This window comes from Artemia sp. Qi Xiang Cuo, chromosome 10, assembly GCF_049724085.1.
Source record: "Artemia sp. Qi Xiang Cuo chromosome 10, ASM4972408v1, whole genome shotgun sequence".
In the NCBI taxonomy this organism is placed as follows: Eukaryota; Metazoa; Arthropoda; class Branchiopoda; order Anostraca; family Artemiidae; genus Artemia; species Artemia sp. Qi Xiang Cuo.
In genome coordinates, this window is record NC_142803.1 from 35,259,337 (window position 1) to 35,279,316 (window position 19,980).

General features: G+C 35.1%; 1 protein-coding gene across 1 annotated transcript in view; it reads right to left on the minus strand.

The window, feature by feature from the left end:
• Window positions 1-19,980, minus strand: part of LOC148947703 (uncharacterized) — a 196,440-nt gene that overhangs the window by 12,850 nt on the left and 163,610 nt on the right. Inside the window, exons 10-14 of the mRNA XM_089095381.1 lie at window positions 17,912-18,065; window positions 9,383-9,828; window positions 8,117-8,273; window positions 5,016-5,239; window positions 1,873-2,011 (exon numbers count right to left, since the gene is read on the minus strand). Of these exons, the coding sequence (XP_088951507.1) occupies window positions 1,873-2,011; window positions 5,016-5,239; window positions 8,117-8,273; window positions 9,383-9,828; window positions 17,912-18,065 (1,120 nt within the window). The remainder of the gene's footprint in view (window positions 1-1,872; window positions 2,012-5,015; window positions 5,240-8,116; window positions 8,274-9,382; window positions 9,829-17,911; window positions 18,066-19,980) is intronic.

The following is a 19,980-nucleotide window of genomic DNA, read 5'->3' on the forward strand; positions in this document are numbered from 1 at the left end:
ATTAATTTTTGTAAAAGATGCAACAAGGAATGCCATTAAAGTAGTTAGTTGTACGCAAAGCTTACTTTTAAATCTAAAATAAAGTCATTTTAAATCATTAAAATTAAATAAAAAAAACAATTAACTTTGAGTATTTTCCAATTTCCAAATAAATAGTATAGTTTTCTTGTACGTAATTTGAGTTTAATTTGTCACATAAAATCAAATTTTTCTGTCTATTTTTGATGTAAAGGGCTGCAGGCTTTTTTGCACGTCCACCTTTATGTCACACCCACCTTAGAGAGTACATAATTCATTGGTTTCACATGAATTATATAAAAGCAGTCTAATTCAACCCCACTTCCCCTTAGAACCCCCAAAACTTTCTAAGCTTTTATTTTTGTGGACCAGTCAGCTTTCATTCGGGCTAGGTCAACTGAACACTAAGTTGAGGTCTAATTGCGAATGCTTGAACCAAACAAAAATTCCAAGTCTTATCAGGAAATAATTAAAAAATTTTAAAGCAATTTCAGTTCTTTTTACGCTAAAACTAGTCATTACTCTTTTGCTACTATAGTCATTACTACTCAAAACTAGTCATTATTCTTTTGCTACTATAGTCATTACTAGTCAAAACTAGTCATTATTCTTTTGCTACTATAGTCATTACTATTCAAAACTAGTCATTATTCTTTTGCTACTATAGTCATTACTATTCAAAACTAGTCATTATTCTTTTGCTACTATAGTCATTACTAGTCAAAACTAGTCATTATTATTTTTCTACTATAGTCATTACTAGTCAAAACTAGTCATTATTCTTTTTCTACTATAGTCATTACTATTCAAAACTAGTCATTATTCTTTTGCTACTATAGTCATTACTATCAAAACTAGTCATTATTCTTTTGCTTCAATAGTCATTACTATTCAAAACTAGTCATTATTCTTTTGCTACAATAGTCATTACTATTCAAAACTAGTCATTATTATTTTGCTTCTATAGTCATTACTAGTCAAAACTAGTCATTATTATTTTGCTACAATAGTCATTACTAGTCAAAACTAGTCATTATTCTTTTGCTACAATAGTCATTACTATCAAAACTAGTCATTATTAATTTGCTACTATAGTCATTACTATTCAAAACTAGTCATTATTCTTTTGCTACTATAGTCATTACTAGTCAAAACTAGTCATTATTCTTTTGCTTCTATAGTCATTACTAGTCAAAACTAGTCATTATTCTTTTGCTACTATAGTCATTACTATTCAAAACTAGTCATTATTCTTTTGCTTCTATAGTCATTACTAGTCATTATTCTTTTGCTACTATAGTCATTACTAGTCAAAACTAGTCATTATTCTTTTGCTTCAATAGTCATTACTATCAAAACTAGTCATTATTCTTTTGCTACTATAGTCATTACTATTCAAAACTAGTCATTATTATTTTGCTACAATAGTCATTACTAGTCAAAACTAGTCATTATTCTTTTGCTTCTATAGTCATTACTAGTCAAAACTAGTCATTATTCTTTTGCTACTATAGTCATTACTATTCAAAACTAGTCATTATTATTCTACTACTATAGTCATTACTAGTCAAAACTAGTCATTATTCTTTTGCTACTATAGTCATTACTATTCAAAACTAGTCATTATTATTTTGCTACTATAGTCATTACTAGTCAAAACTAGTCATTATTCTTTTGCTACTATAGTCATTACTATTCAAAACTAGTCATTATTATTTTGCTACTATAGTCATTACTAGTCAAAACTAGTCATTATTCTTTTAACACTATATCGCATTTTCTTCTGTGTTATACATTAGATAACACATTTGTAAATTAAAAGACAAATTAAAACATAATAAAGTAGAATATTACCAGTTATAATTAGCCCAATGATGGCATGCGCATTTGCGTAGGGATTGTCACTATTAATCCATCCACCAACGGCAATAAAAATTAATATAATGGCGATCGCTGTAAGAATAACGGCTAATACCATAAGACCTCGATGAAACTGAAAGAAAAATTAATAGTAGTTGGAGTTTGAGAAACTGCGAAAGAAAACTCTTAGCTCACAATAGACTGGATTCAAAACCACAAAAAAAAGAAAAAAAAGAAAAAAAACAAGATATTACGAAGAGATACGGATAAGAAAAAATATTTATTGCCGTTGCTCTTTTTCTTTTTGAGCTTTCAGTTTTGCGAATACCCTGTTGTAATACAGTGGATCGATGGTCTGCTTGGTAATATGGGGCCCAGGGTTTGACCCCCCGCCGCAACAAGGTTGGGTGATAAGCTTGCTACTTGTCCCTGTAAAAAAGACCCAGCAACTGAAACGGCAATTCAACACCCAAAGTGGCAGCAATGGCTCTGAAGGGTCTTCATCCTATCCTTTCATAAATATCTGACATTTTTATCACGTGAACAGTAGTTCAAATTGGTTACTGATTAATCCTTTTAGATGCCAATCTAACCAAGTAGATTATTTCGTCGTTTTTCTAGTTTTGACAATAAACCACTTGAATATGTGAAAACAAGAGAGGAACGGAAATAATAAATGAAAAACAAAATCAAATAGGTGAGAAAACGAGGATTTTGTGAGCCAGTGGCAAAATATGAAGACGAAGAACAAGCAAATATTTCGACAAGGACCTCCACCAAGTCGTCTTCAGTACTAAAAAAAAATTAAACAAAACCTATCCTTACGAATTGAATCTAACAAGAGCAGAATAGACACGTAGAATGTATTTACCACTTGAATACCCCGTAATTGTTACAGTTACAAGGATTTGCACAATGTGTTACAATTATTTCGCAATAGCAAAACCAAACTTGATTGCACGTTCCCTGCTTTGGGCTTTTCTGTCGGATAAAGATACAAGTACAATTTTCATGAGTGTATATATTACCGTGATTGTTCGAAATTCGTGAACGTCGACATTTACCGGTGAATTTCCGAAATATCTTTTTTTTTACTCCTTGGATATAGTCCTCGTTGTCAGTCAACTTTTTCAGTTTAATGCAACGTTTAATGATGACATGTTAGGTTAGGTTAGCTTAGGTTTTTAACCCATTTTTGATATTTATAACCAATTTTAACCTAATTTAATCTAACCTAAACTAAAATAATCTAACCTACCTAACTTTAACTTTTACCATCAAAGCTTGCATAAGACTGAAAAAGCTGATTCTCAAAGCTAATTCAATCCAAGCAGAAATAAAGGAATTTCAGACATTCACCGGTGGATGTCGACATTAACCAGATTTCGGACATTCACGGTAACAAAAATACAAGTACGGTGTTCTTTTGCCTCTACCATCCTTGCTTTTTTGGAAAAATATGTAATTCAGGAGTTCCAGGAAAAGCATTAAAATCGTACTGACAAATCAAAAAGCCCAAGTAGAAATTCAAAGTTATCTATCCATGGCATATGTACTAGAACCAAGGGCGTTTCCAGTATTCTTGTTCAGGGGCGGGGGGAGGGGGGAGGTAAAAAAACTTAAAGAAACGTATCAAAATTTGCTTATATGCATCTCTGTTACGTTTTTACGAATCAGACAAATTTTTTTTTTTGGGGGGGGGGGGAGGTCAAACCCGACCCCCCCCCCCTGGATACGGTCTAGTCTACAACCTGCTACTATTTTTACTTTATATAAATGATCTCCCAAATTGCTTATTCTGTGCAGTTATGTATGCGAAAACTCCATTGTTAACTGAGAATCTAGTGGCTGGAATGAAACCTACAATCTAATCTTCTAGCAATTTCTTGTCCCAAAATTCACCATGACTCCTCCAAGATATGGTTTTCAGGAGGTGTAAGAAACGTGCTGACAAAATTATGACAAAATTAGAACATCTAGTAAATAGAGTCAAAAGAATTATACTCTTTATTGGCTTTTGTCTTTCCGTAGTCACTATGACCTTCTGTACATAAAACTAGCCCAAAATCTAGGTTGCTTATATCGTATAAAATATGTTTTTCCTTTTCCAATAATTAATGTAATTTATTACTAAAAGATAGTGCCTAATCGTTCGATAACTTTTTCAAAGCTTTGGACAAAACTAAGGAAGCAGTTCTACAACTCGCGTTTATATAACATTGAGAAGACAAAACTAAAATATTTCTAAAATCAAGGAAAAAGAAAAGATTTCTGGGTAATTTTTCATGTCTTTATAGGGGAATCAATGAATTTTTTGGTCGTATAAGTTTTTTCATATAGCGAAAACGGAAACATCCCATTTTATGTAGTTTTTAAAATATTTCAATAATAGCTAATAAATGAAAAATAACAAACCACTAGAATAAAATAACAACCGTAGCTAAAACGTTCATAAATATGTTTCGTAAGAAGCAAGGGTATATCCGGGATTTTTGTTCGGGGATGGGGGGGGGGGGGTTGGCAAAAGACTGTAAAAACGCATAACAAATTTGGGTACTTGTATGATAAAGCCCCGACCACTCCAGTTGTTCATCCATTGATGTATTGTAAAGCCGTTTTTTTCGTCAGTTTATTTCAGTTTAGCGTGAGACAAGAAAAATAGAAATGGCAGAATATATTGAAAATACAAAAATTGGGCTATATATTTGCACAATAGGGGGGCGGGGTGGGGGCGGGGTAAAGTATTTTGACAGTGTGAAGTTAGAAAACAATTCTTACTTCATAATATGCAGACTAATTGTACCTAACAGATTAGGCATGCAGACCACCTATACTTTACCTCCCCCCCCCCCAAATGTGCAAATACATAGCACAAATTTGTTTCGAAAGTATTATATTTTTATCATACTTAGGTATATTTCATTAGGACTGAGCGTCGGAGAAACATATTAGAAGAATATTAGGTAGGGGCTATATCATACAAGTACCCAAATTTGTTTATATGCATTTTTTCCCGTTTTCACGAATCGGACAAAAATTTCGGGAGTGAGGGATTCAAACTCGTTAGCCCCCCTCCCCCTCCCTGGATGCGGCCGCAGTAGGAAGTAACATCTCTAATAAACAATTCAAATACTTACTGCAAACCACATGGCAGTGCCGCAGATCTGCTTGTCTTTCCATGACTGCTTATGATGACGCGGGAGAAAAGTTGCAGCTGAGACTAAGAACATCCACGAGACCGTCATCAATATACCATGCCAGACATACAACGCAGAGAGATCGCTGCCCATTACACTACCAAAATCATTCAAGTGGACCCTATCTTGACTTGCTGTTTTGATTTTGTGCTTGTGTATACGGTCTGGAATGGATAGATATAATAACGAAACTATATATATATATATATATATATATATATATATATATATATATATATATATATATATATATATATATATATATATATATATATATATATATATATATATATATATATATATATATATATATATATATATATATATATATATATACATATATATATATATATACATATATATATATATATATATATATATATATATATATATATATATATATATATTTATATATATATAAACACCAATTCTATTTGCCCGACAGTCAGAATTATCTTAGGGGAATCCTGATTTGTATTAGGTAACTGAACAATTTTCAAGCAGGGCTGGCTCATTGGACTGTTGAGTGCTAACTAACATCCAGCATTGTTCCAGAGACTAATCCTGCCGGAGAGCTGGCTTACAGGGTCGTAAGGAGCCTGAGGTACGACGGCTAACGCAAATACATTATTGCAGGGTATCGAATTCTGAAAGTATCTCCATTGCTGCATCTAAATTCCATTTGAGAGCAAAGAGTGACATTAAACCTAAAAATGAACAAACGAAATCTTATGTATGAGAGGATTTGTTGCCCCCTGAGCCCCATGCTTTACGATAAGTTTGACAAGTGATTTCTTGAAAGTAATTTAGACTGCAACATATAAGACCAGTTGGTAATCGTAGGTATCTTTTTTGTCTTCTTTTTTGTCTGCCTTTCAAAAATCTGGACTGAAAATTGTCTTGCAAACAAATAGGTCATTTCATTCTCAAGGCATTGTGATAAAAAAAAAGTCACATTGCTCTTGCACTACAGCACCCGTTCTCAAAGCATTGAAAAATTTGCAAACAGTAATATCAAGAATGGAGGGTAAGGGTGTGGCAGCCTCTCTCGTACATAAGACAATATCAGTTTGTTTGAAGTTTTGATGTCACTCTAAACTTTCATTTAGAAAACCTCGTTGATTTTTCTTTTATGTCTATTCGTTTCTAATATCAAGACCTACATATTCCTAAACGTGAAGTGATGCCACCCCTTCCACTCCCAAATCTTCACGCTCCGGCTTAACTTTTATGTAACAACGCTTCGACATCAAGGCATTAGAGAGGTATATTTGCTTTACTGAATAAAATGGGTCAAAAGTTTTGAGGTAGCCATTTTGCTAGAAACAGCCGAGAGGTCCAACAAATATGCCTTCAAGGGCATTATAACTCACTCGGTTCCAGGGATAAGGAGCCAAAATTACACAAATTGCTCATTTTTTACAGACAGTTTTTACAAGAAATCTTTGTTGAACCAGATAAACATTGTCAGCCTTGGAGTGTGTTCCCATCTTACTACTACTACTACTAGCAATGCACAGCAGCACCAAGTTGCCTGAGGCTAACGAAACCCATTCTCCTCCTCCGTCCAATTTGTTCAAAGCTTTCCTCTTTACCTCCTCCTAAGAAGTTCCAATTTCCTGTAAATCCTTCTTTACGACTTCTTTCCACCCCATTCGGGGACAACCTGTTTTTAGGTTGGCCCAAGATGGATGACCAAAAAGGACCATCTCTGTAAAACTGTCATTCTTTATCGACAAAACACATCGTAGCCACCTGTCTCTCATTATAGCCCTAGAAAGTGGGATTGAACCACATTTTTCGTAAAGCTTATTGTTTGATATGCGTTCAGTCAAACGGGTAACCAAAATTATCCGTAGACAATTCCTATTGGAAACATCTAACAATTCCTCCTCTGTCTTCCGAAGCGCCGCGTTTCTTCTTATTTTCCGAACTTTTTCATCCATGACAACAATCTGGACCTTGTTTATTCTACTTCTTACAACTTTACTAATAATACTACCCAGGTAAGTGAAACTATCCACTTCCCAACTTAGGTGGCAACCAGAATGAGTTAGTCCAAAATAAATCTGTTTTTCTAGCATACAAGGGCTTGGCTGTGGAGCTTGATATCAGGCAGTAATTTGACCAATAGGGTGTAAATCCATTAACAAAGTTTTGCCATGTTATCAACATGAAGCCAACAGAGAAGAAAATTAAGAGCCCACGCTATAAGTAGCTACCTTACTCTGAATATTTCCTATCCACCTAGAACAAAAGAAATTACTGGACTAGGAACATTTTCCATTATCCCAGCCCTTTCCCTAAACAAATGATGTCCCTACCCTTATTTACACGATATTTTAACATTTACATCGGTGCTTGTTGAGCTTCCTAATGGTTATATTGGTGGATTTTCACATTTGTCTTACATCCAGCGGAATTTCTTCAGCAAATACTGGCTTTTCTGCATGACTGACTTATGTCGAGTTTAAAGAGATAATGAAAATGGAATTAACTGAGAAAATAACATTAGAAATCCTTTATAAAAAGTTTATTTCTGCTGCAGAAAAACCCAGCCCTTCGTCCTTTACAAAGTTCAGTTTTGTTATATGTAACCAGTTGGCAAACGCGAACACTGAAGCGCTTTTGACATACCTAATATACAACAGTAACGCCAACATTAATGTCAACTTACTAGTGAAGCCAAGAAGTTCACACTACTTTTCTGTTAGCTAAAAATAATAGGTAAAAAGAAAGATTTGACGATTGAAAATACATCCATTTTCATAATCAAACATAAACATTTACAGAAGGCTGTACAAAATAAAACGTTCAAAATAAAGCTGTCTAAAATACGACTACTTTGCGACTATCAAATGCAACAGGAGTTAAACTCTTTACAGCACACTGAAACTCAGTATGCCTAGATATTTAACACATGTAGTTTGAAATGGATTCTTAGCTTTGTGTCATTTACAAAAACAATTTGCTTGTAGTTTATTTTGTAAAGGTATAAATTTCGTTTTTATCTGCCCCCTTTTTAAACAATATAAGCCTACCTGTATCTGCAGGTCCAGCAGCAAGCAAAAGATGGTAGTCGGTCTCACCAATATTGAAGGATTCACCGTCATAGTTAATTACACTGTCCCTCAAAAGGCGGCAGTACAAATAGCCGTTGTCTTCACGTCCTTCCAGAAGCTGTAATCCTTCTTGAGGCTAAAATTATGATATATGGTATACTAAATACGTTAAAATATCAAACAGACCCAAATGGGAACTACGTACTGGAACCAATTTACAGTTGTTACACACATTTTCGAGTACTTTCATTTTTTAGCTTTAAGTCGGGTTCCCGTAACATTCCATAAACAATCATACTTTTGAAGCCATCTGGCTTGCGTCAGAGCGGCCAGAATATTGAGAAACGACGGAAAATCCTCCCTAATAGGTTGCTCATGATAGGAATTTTTTCAATCGTTTTGTTAATTAGTCTAAACTTTTTATCTCTTAAAATCAATCATCGAAATAGCAGAGTAGGCTAAACTGGGCATATTAACGGGAAGTCAGTGTTTCCAGATACTTAATTTTTCCACAAAAAAATGGCGTATGGAATAATTCACAGTTGGCTAGTAGTCTAATTTTATTGACATTAAGTTCAAGATGAGGTGATTTGGTTGCACGTACGTAGAGACAAGATTCAAGCTCTGGCCCAACGCGTGTTACAAATTAAGTAAACATAGAAGTAATCCTTCTTTGGTGAGTGAATAACGAATCTACTGTCAATTCACTTTCTAGAGAACATTTATTTAGCTTCTCGTTTTCGCACTCGAGGAATTCTATCTACAACATAATAAAAACAAATACACACAGACGCAAAGAATCCAATGATTCAGTTGTAATCATCGAATGGGCTATCTTCAGTGGAGATAAAAAATGGAGCTGTACCATTTGTTTCCCACGGTGGCATAAATTACGCGGGGGTGGAGGGGCTGTGTCCCCCTATATTTTTTTTCTCCCCATCCCAAGATTTTGAGCAATACCTTTTGGGTGTATTTTCATTTAAAAAAAAGTTTTTGCTATTTTCAATTGGAAAAATTTGAAAAAATGACAAATTCCCCACCCCCTTCACTAGAAGTTGAAGAATGTTTTGTCCTCCCCTCTAAATTTGTGAATCGATGCCACTGGTTTCCAAAGAGGAAAGTGTAAAAGCCAGTGGGAGGCGGACTGAGTGGGAGGTTGGTGACCAATAGCTTACAGGGTGCTTACTCCAGTTTTCTAGTTACTTCACAAGTTTCCTTTTAGATAAGATATGTAAAAATACTCACATCTAAAAATCGTTCGTTACGCTTCCCAACATTGTATGACATGGCCAACGAGGCTTTCTGACCGATTAATGAACAGTCTATTACAATATCGTTCCCCATACGACGATCCTCTGAAAAACCAACAGCAATATAGCTACCAGCAGCTTTGTGCTTCTTAGAGGAGGTAGTAATGCCAAATAATTCGAATTCAAACTGAGTTGATGAATAATTCCGATAAGTCACAAGAACCTCACATCTCTGGGAAGATACACAGTCACTGGGGTAGCCAAAACAACCTTTAGTACCACCACAATCCTGATATACTGTGTTTGGGCTGGATTCTGTTGAGGCGGTGGGTGGGGTTGTAGGACCACTCGGCTGAGGTGGAGGAGTGGTTTGTACATCACCAAGTAATACTGGCTCATCTGTATGAGCAGCGTAATACCCTAAATGCGGTAGTATATTATCTGAAAAAGAAAAACGCCTGAAAATTTGTATAAATAAGCCAGACGAATTTGAATATATACAATTTGAATTCCCGTTAAGCCCAATAAAAGACTACACTAACATGCTAAGCGTAAAAGATGCAGCTCAAGGAATATTATTTTCAGGTAATGAATTATTTCAATGAAGCAAACTGTCATCCCTAATTGGGACAAGTATAATTTTACTCATATCTTGACAAATTTGTAAGTGAAAAATCGGTTTTTCTCTATAGGATAAGCTTGATATACACCTTGACTGCCCCATTAAGCCTAAAAAAAGTATTTCAAGAAATCCTAGCCTTACCCTGTGTGCACTTGAGTTCCTCTTACTTTAAGTAGAATTTCGTCATTTCTAAGTTTCTAGTGGATCTGACCTTTGATATTTTCAAGATAAACAAAAATAGGAAAGAATGTTAACCCAGTCACTTACGAATGGCCATCGTTTTTATTTTGAAATTTGAGATGAGAAATAAAAGAACATTGCTAGAAATGAGTTGGCTTCTTTTCTTTAAATCTCCTTTAGATCCTTCTTATAGATATTCTGAAAAAATATTTTTTGTAAAAAAAAAAACACTGAATTGGGTTTAAACGATTTAACGATTCAATTTGTATTTCCATTGGTTTCTATTTTCTATTCATTATATTATTCTTGTATTATATTTTCCGTACATTGCGACAAACATTCTGAAACTGCAGATGAGAGGGGTTTACAAGTAGGAAGAGTAGGGGATAGGAAACCCCGAAAAAGTTCAATTTAAGACTAACTGTCCAAATTTTGGATCCCCCCCCCCCAAAAAAAAAGAAAAAATCCCAAAGACTATTTTGAGCATTTCTTAAGGATATTCTTGTCACTTTCGCGTATGTCTACAGGTATGACTTGCGTATGAAAAACACAAATTAGTATTATATCTAACATAATCTAAAAACTTTTATCCCTTTTTATTTTTCTTTTATTCCATTTTTTGTTGCTTTTTATGGAAGGACAGTAAAGTCCAAGAACATATTACCATAAACTATGGAGACATTTGCGTCCGTTAATTTTATCATATATCAGATTTTACTTCCCCCTCCCCTCTCCCCAAAAACAACTAAATTTCCATGAGTGCGGCTGTCATAGTAAGCCATTTTACAGCTCATTAAGAATATTTTGATCATTTTCACTGGAAAAAAGTAATTGACATTATATACACCATGCTATTAAATAAAATAAAGAGTAGAATATTATATTTAACAAATATTGTTCTTTCGATAAAATAACCAAGGTAACCCATATGCTTAAAGCAAAACATCCCTCTTTTTTTAGGAAACTTCTGCACAATGACCTGCGATGGTAGAAAGAAGGGGGGTAGAGCCTGAACCCCAAAGTAAAAAAGTTCCGAATCTTTTCTAGTTTCCTATAAGTTGCCTGTTTTTTTTCTATTCTGGAAAATTTGATTCCCCCTCCCCCCTTCCAAAGTAAACATCTGTGAGTACACCAGTCCCAGCTGGTTGGGAAAAAGATAAATAAGTATTATATTGCAGTATTTACTTACGATAGAAACCCCAGGATAAATACAACAATATGGTAAAGATAAGGGTAAGACTAAGAACTATTTTTGAATCGCTGACGTTTTCCGAAGTTGCTATTTTAGAGTTATTTTCGTACAGAATATTGCAATTAAGTTCTTTGTTTCTCTTCACTTTTAAATAAATTTTCATTTGATTTTTCGAGCTAATAAAAACAATGTAGATCACAAAAACAATAACTTATCTACTATCAAAATGTATTGCTGTCTAAGTCAAACTTATCAGTCTTACTGATAATCTTTTCCTTCTGCAAGATTGAATTGAAATTTTATCTTAATCAGCACCAACTAAAACTAATAGTCCAAATGTAACTCCTTCTGGCAATGTTCCATACATTGCTATTTTTTTTTTTTTCACAACTAATTTCAGAACTTTTGAAATATTTAAGAACTTTTATGATAATGTCAATCAACTTAACAATCCTAACTTAACAATCTTATGATGAAAAGCTGCCTGGAAAATTCTAATGCAAAGTTCCAAAAACAAGAGTGCCTTTCAGAAACTGGCAATAGTGACTGCTAGTAGTTGTTTAAAAAAAAAGAAAAAAAAAGATTTTCCGAATATGATTTTGTTTTTGATAAGATTCGAGGCGTAAATAGGGAGCAATCAAGTAAACTTAAAAAAAGGGATAAATTACCCCTGGGTTGTTTAATAGAATTAATTTACTTCATGGCTTCGCTTAGATTATTTTTTAGACGTTTATTTTTTAGTCAACGCTTTTGGTGTGCTATCGATTGATTTTGTCTTTTTTTATGATCAATTACTATTACTAAAAAATTTTTAGGTTATATTTTAAAACTAGATTTAGTTTTAAAATGTAGAATTAAGGTTGCAAGATTGAGAAGTCGTGGCACCAACCCTAGCCCTCTATCAATTATTAAATAAAAAAACAAGTTTTTTTAACTGAAAGTAAGGAGCGACATTAAAACTTAAAACGAACAGAAATAATTCCGTATATGAAAGGGGCTGTCCCCTCCTCAACGTCTCGCTCTTTACGCTAAAGTTTTTTATTGTTTACAAAAAAATGAGTTGTGAGAAAGAGTGTTTTATATATTAATTTTACTTTTATTTGGTTTAATGGCTTTCTCGAAAGTTGTTTAATTTTATTTACGAACGTTTTTATTAGTAATAAATATACGTAACTTACGAATTAACATACGTGACGAATTTCTATATTCATATATTTTTAATACGTATATTGGGCGGTTCGCCCCCTAGTCAAAACCACGCTCTTTAAGCTAAAGCTCGGATTTTGTTCCAATTCTTTAAAAATGACTCCTTTATAACAAAGGCCATTAATTAGAATAAATATCTCTTATTAAAGTACTAAAAAATCTTTGGCTTAAAGAGCGAGGTTTTGACTAGGGGGCGAACCCAATCATACACGTAATAATTTCTGTTCGTTTTAAGTTTTGATGTTGCTCCTTACTTTCAGTTGAAAAACTTTTTTTTTATTTGATTTCTGATCGTTTTTTAAATAATGCTGGGAAATCCGGCGCCCCCTTCATAGCAATGTCCCTTCCCCTTTGGAAAGATCCTCCCCCCCCCTCAACTACCAGAAAAAATCCCCCCTAAAAACGTCTGTATACTTCCCAATAACCAATACTATATATAAACATTGGGTAAAGTTCATAACTTTTAGCCCTCCCCTCGGGGACTTTGGGGGATTAAGTCATCCTAAAAGACATAGTTATTATATTTTGGACCATGCTGAACAAAATGGATAGCTCAAAATTTTGATCGGGTGACTTTGGGAAAAATGAGCGTGGGAGGGGGCCTAGTTGCCCTCCATTTTTTGGTCACTTAAAAAGGGCACTAGAACTTCTAATTTCCGTTCAAATGAGCCCTCCCACGATATTCTAGGACCACTGGGCCATTACGATCACCCATGGGGAAAAAATAAGAATAAAATAAACACGCATCCGTGATCTTTCTTCTGGCAAAAAATACAAATTCTACATTTTTGTAGATAGGAGCTTGAAACCTGAACAGTAGGGTTCTCTGATACACTGAATCTGATGGTGTGATTTTCATTAAGGTTCTTCAACTTTTAGAGGGTGTTTCCCCCTTTTTTCAAAAATCAGGCAAATTTTCTCAGGCGCGTAACTTTTGATGAGGACTAAACTTGATGAAACTTATATATTTGAAATCAGCATTAAAATCTGATTTTTTTGTGTATCTATTGGTATCAAAATTCCGATTTTTTGAGTTTTGGTCATTATTGAGCCGAGTCGCTCCTTACTTACAGTTAGACCCCGGCGCCGCGCCGGCGGATCGACCGAACGCCGCCGACGAGAGGCCCGGTCGAACGCCGCCGAAGTGTCGTAACGCCGCCGGCAGAGGTGGCGGCGTTCGGTCGACTTCAAATTAATTTTGTGGCAATTCTGTACCAATCGGCTACCAACTCACATGATCGGTACAATTCTTTATTGCGTCAACCGCAAAGTAGAAGCTTTTCCTTCTCATGTGGTTTAGTATTTCGATTTTCCTGATTAGAAATCAAGCAGGGCTTGCACTATCCCAGAATTTTCGGGTATTTCCCCAAAAATCTGTGCGTCACTCCGAAAAAAAATTTGGTTCCCCGACTCCCCGAAAATCACGCAATCACGGTGCCCCCCCCCCCCTAGCAATTTATCACCAGTGACTTTCCCTGCCAAATATTACTTTGCATACCATAATTCTTCACTACTCTCTTGTTCATTAGTTTTCGTCTCTTTTGTTACTTTGCATAAAAACCAAACAGATGCAATATGCATTTGCAGATATTGCAATATACACAGTTCTTCATATGTTGTCAAAAAAAGTATCGTCTTTATGAAATGAGTTTAAATCATTTCGAATGCAGTTTCCCAATCGCTATTTCTTACATCATTCGAAGTCAAGAATTTTATTTTCAAGTTGAATATAATTATAGAACGCATTCACTACTATACAGCTTTAGCCTTCAGTTGGATTTTTAAATTGACAGCCGACAAATTGTTTTTACAGCTGAATGGTAAATTTGCAGATTTTTTTTTTTTGCTGTTTTTAGATAAGATTTTCTTAATGTTCAATACTCAATTGTTGAACGCCTGTTAGAAAATACAATCTTCTTTCTGAGACTTTTTTACCCCCCCCCCCCAAAAAAAACAACCTTCTATTGAGACTCAATTTGGCTATAGACTAAGCTATATACAAGGTTGGGGGATTAAAGATTGAACAGGAAGTTACCCCAAAAATATGCTTCGTAAATAAATTGTAAATTATTGCCTATAGGAGGGGATAGGGGGCTATCATTTTTAAATGATAATACCTCATTTTTTTCAAATTGGATGCAAGGATGCCAAAAAGCTAATAATTTTTTTCATTTAAAGCAGAAACGGAAGAAATGATATCAAATTCCCTGGGAAATCGTTGAAATATTCTGATAGACCCAGGGCACCCCATTAGGACTTGATCATTGTCTTGGGTATTTTGCGATTTCTCATAGGCTACTGGCCTAATTTGGATTTTGTGTGTGCTCCCTTTTAATTAGATTCTTTGGATCTTATTGAATGGCAAGGCGAATCTATGACTCAGTTTTTCAATAATTTGAGGTATATCTGAATAATTTTGACATTTTTGTGTTTTTAATTGTACTTCTTTACTAGTTCCCTCAAATTTTTCTTTTCAAGGAAGACAATCTGTTTAACGTTTTTTCACGTATTTACTAGAACATTAGCTTGACATAGTTAATTAATTAAATTAATTTTCTAATGAAAGCTGAGACGGTATCCTATCAAGGTGGTATCCAGAGGGGAAGGGGGGTAGAGAGTTATTATATTTAAATGATAATATCTCGAATTTTTTTTTTTATTGAAAGCAGGGATCCCAAAAAGTTCATTTTTTTCAAATTTAAAGCAGAAACGGCATCCTATCAAGGTGGTATCCCGAGGGGGGGGGGGGGGCAGTGAGTTATCATATTTAAATGATAATACCTCGATTTTTTTTTAAAGCAGGGGTGCCAATAAGATAATTATTTTTTTTATTTAAAGCAGAGACGGCATCCTATCAAGGTGGGATCCCGAGAGGAGGGGGGTATTGAGCTATCATATTTAAATTACAAAGCCTGGATTTTTTTTTGAAAGCAGAGATGCAAATAAAATAATTATTTTTTTATTTATAGCAAAGACAGTATCCTATCTTTATGATATCCAGAGGGGGGGGCAAAGAGAATCATCATATTTAATTGATAGTACCTTGATTTTTTTTTATTGAAAGCAGGGATGCCAAAAAGTTGAAAAGTTGACGAAAATTAACAAGATTGTCGTGAGTTATACTTGATACAGCACTTGCATGGTTTTGTCGTCCAAAGGGAAAGGGACATATGCGTGTAGCCCGTTTTTTTTATTGATGAAACGGGTTTACTTTGAAAACATTCATTCATAAGTACCAGGCAGATTCACACTAAAACGAATTGGTGTGACGAAAGCGATATCGACATCCCCACCTAACGTTGCGCTCGATTCACAATGGCGCCCTTTGTCAAGTGCCCAAGTTACATTAAAAGGCCTGGTCATAATAAAAGCTTTCAATTTGGGAGGTTCAAGGAGGAGTCTTTGACAGTCTTATGACCTCAGGGTACTAGATGTTGCAACGTTCTTAAGTATCTACAGTGGTTTAAAAAATTCGATCACCCCACAAATGATTACCAAAAATATGCACAAATGTAACATTCTGAATATTATATCACGTTTTTCAAATCTTTGTAGAAAAGCAAAAAAGGCTAAATATTCCTACCCATGCTTGAAAGCTATTTTAAGAAGAAACTCTTTGGATAATTCCATGGAAATGACCATAGTAGAAACTTTGAACATGTATGGGGATCAAATAGCTGGCTTTGAGTATTTTGACCACATGTGACTTATTGTTGCGACTCTCTTAAATTTGGTAATTTTTGTGATCATTTGGAAATCAAAGCTTAAACTCAGTAACTGATACTAAGTGTCCTAACATTCTGCTTGGATTAAAAGTGGCAAACTAGGATGAAAATCCCAACATCTTCTTGGACCTACTTCAGTCTGCATATTTGATTAAATTACATTTAAAATGGATAAGCTTTTCATTTTTTACCTTATAAAGTAACTAGCACTTCGTTCTTCTTCATACCGAATAAACCATTAAGTGTTTTTTGTTTCATTGTAATTGAAACGTTCTCATGTGAAGCGTTCATCATGTATTTTTCAATTTGATAAATTTACTCCTTTTAGATGCAGTTTATAATTTGACTGATATTAGGTATTTATCAGTTTATAATTTGGAATGAATCCCCAAAAGGAAAAATGAATAATATCCAAAAGAGCAGCCAAAACCAATAAAAAAGCAGCAGTTCAGCCTTAGCCTACATGACATATATTCTATAAAGAAACCAAAAAAAACTTTAAAATGCATTTTTTTAAAATTGCTATAAAAAACCAGTTTTTAATACAAGAAGGCTTTTTAGGAATCCAAAAGCACAAAAAAACAATCAATATCAAAGTCGCCCATTTCAACTGTTTTAAAGGTGACAAAACATATATAGGCAAAGAGCATTATGAAAAAATTAAGCTTCTAAGTTCACAACTTATATTCTAAGTTTTTACTCAGATAACTGACGAATTTTGTGATACGGTATTTGAAGTTTTGTATGCAGTAATGCTCGATGAAAAAAACTACTAATTTTGATGATTATTTATGTTAAGAATACATAGCTAATAGATACTTCAACTACTCGTATTATGCAAGGGTTCTGAAACGTCAGAGCCATTTCGTTTCTACCAGATTTCTACTTCTCTTGATGAATAACAAAGAAGACAAGTTTCCAGCCAGCGACGTGTGAATTTTTGAACTCATGAATAGGCTTGAATCTGTTGTAAATTTAAGCTGTGATTTGAGAAATACTGATGAAAACATTAATGTTTGCGGTCAACATTGATCACGCCGGCGGCGCGCCGCCGACATCTTACCGGCGGCGCGGCGTGGCGCGCTATTTTTGGCCCCGCCGCCGCCGATCTTCTCTCATCGGCGCGGCGGCGGGGTCTACTTACAGTTCGTTACACGAACTGTTTGATAGTAATACTAGCGATGGGCCCAATTATCTCAGTTCCAACTGCACGTGGGTTAGGTTGTTTATTCAAGGATACGTCCAATTCATGTAATGTTTCCGGGACATTATAGTTCGAGTGAAATTGAAACGACAAACATAAGTAAATCTTAAGCTGAACAGTCATTAAGCAATTGCATTTTACATTATGCAGTCTATGGAGTCAGGCTTGATTGATCTTGATAAAAATATACAGAAAAGGCTAGGAAGTCACCTGAACCTAGGAAGGTTCAGGGAATGAGTTGAATTAATGGGAATAATGCACATTGTGTAAGGGGCACTTTAGAGGTTACACTCAGGCTTGAAATTCAAGGACATTTGTTTCAGCCAATTGGAGCACTAAGCCATCTATAGGACGTTAGAATACACTTCAAACAAGGATGTCGAGATAAAACTTACCAGCAACAGCAGTTGCAGATGCAAGCAGTATATACCAGGGCTGACTGAGATCAAATTCTGCACCACTATTTATTTGTAAGCCATCACGTTTAAATTTGCAGTACATATAGCCGTCTGAAACCCAAGAATCCAACAACTCAAGATCAGCCTGCTCCTGTAATTAGGAACAACAAATAAAACCAAATTTACAGACAAGTCGATACTTAAGAATATCCCCAAATGAGTAAAATTGTCGTGTTTGCCTGTTCGAGTTCAAACTTAGCCTAGAATAACTCTACACGGATTAGGTTTAGAGGAGACTTTGAAATATGGATTAAAATCTTTGGGAATCTCTTGAAAAAGAATTCAAAACAGAAGCTATGAACAAGACGGGGCAAAGAAGGTTGAGTGTCCACCAGGGTATCGGTATTTTGCTGACATTACGCAGTAAAAAATTTATAGCAGAAGCAGTTAGTGTTGTACGGAACTTGGAGACACACTAGAATCATCATGGGCAGCTTAATGACTCACCAGGCTAATCAACAGGAGCAAAATGCCGATAGTATTCGTCACAGATGAGTCACAGTAACATCTGACCCATCCAGATGAGTCACAGTAACAAATTGGCCTACGGAGACTGGGAGTTATAGTTGGATTTCCTCCTAGGCCTGTTACTTTTAAGCTAATCACGCTAAAAGGTTGTTTTTTTCATAGAACGGGTTATTTTTTACACTTTCTTCACTTTTATTTTCTTTTTTTTATCTTTGCTACTAGTAAGGAATGATTTTTGCAAAAGAAAACTTAAGAAAAATTACCCAGAGGAGACCGGTCTTCCAGCCTTTGCCCCCCCCCCCCGTCTTTAATTTTGAGTTTTTTCTTAATACAACAGTTGTATGCTAGAATGCACTCCGGCCAGTGATTGCGTAATATGCCTTACCACGGTCCAGTTACCTATTACTATGAACGGTACATGCCTTAGAAGACAGGTTTTCTAATGTGACACTCATTTTTTGAATGCACTCCGGCCAGTGATTGCGTAATATGCCTTACCACGGGCCAGGCATCTATATATGTGAACCCTACGCCTGAGGCATGGATATGTATGTAGGTACTTTAAACGATTTGGTGTTACCAGGGTCATTTGCCTGCAAAGAGGAACGAGTATAACTTGATTGGTTATTAGGATTTGAATATTTTTTAGTTTAAATCCGTGGTCATTCATCTGTAAGTTGATTAGTAGGTTTTTTTTTTTTTAAACTTGGCTAATAGGTTTTTAAACCTATTACTACAAACCCTACATGCATTCCATTTTTGGAACTAGGAGCCTGATGTTTGTGTGATGCATTCAGACTGGTTTCGTTTCACGGATTCATTAATAGAAGGACTAATGTTTTTTGAAAAGGGTAATTACTTTTTTAGTTTACGAGATTTGCGAATTTTTTTTTGCGAAAAGATATTTGCGTAAAGGTATTGAGAAGGTTAAGAATGCCTCATGGACAATTAAAGAATGAGATGCGTGCATCAACAATACAAAGAATAAGATCAGATACTTAATAGATTTGACGCTTACAATAGACATTGCTAGAAAGTATTCAATAGCTTAATTGAAAAGTAACGATAGAATGACATTGTGACTTGACATAGCTTTACCTCGCCGATGTGGTCTGTATAATACATAAGTAACGTTTGAAAAATATTGTCAATTTAAAAATAACTGGCTGAAAAGTGTTTTGTGGGGGATGGGTTGCTGGGCGGGGTGAGGTGCACTAGGGTTCAGTTAAAGGGGATACCGTTGCACGGGGGGGTTTGGGTATACACGGGTGCAGTGAAAAGGGGGGTACAGGTGCACGCGGCGTACCCCTTTTTTCGAAAATCGGGCTCCCTGTTTTCAAAATCCCTTTTCCTTCTGAGGCTTGGAGCATTTGGTGGCTAGATATTAAACGTAATGAAATTTATATAGTTGCAATCTGCATAAAAACCCAATTCCTGTCAATTGTTATCAAAATTCCATTTTTGACTTTTGGTTACAACTATAAATAAGGCTATCGTGTCTTTCTGAACTTTCTGTGCGAGGCAGGGGTTACTATTTA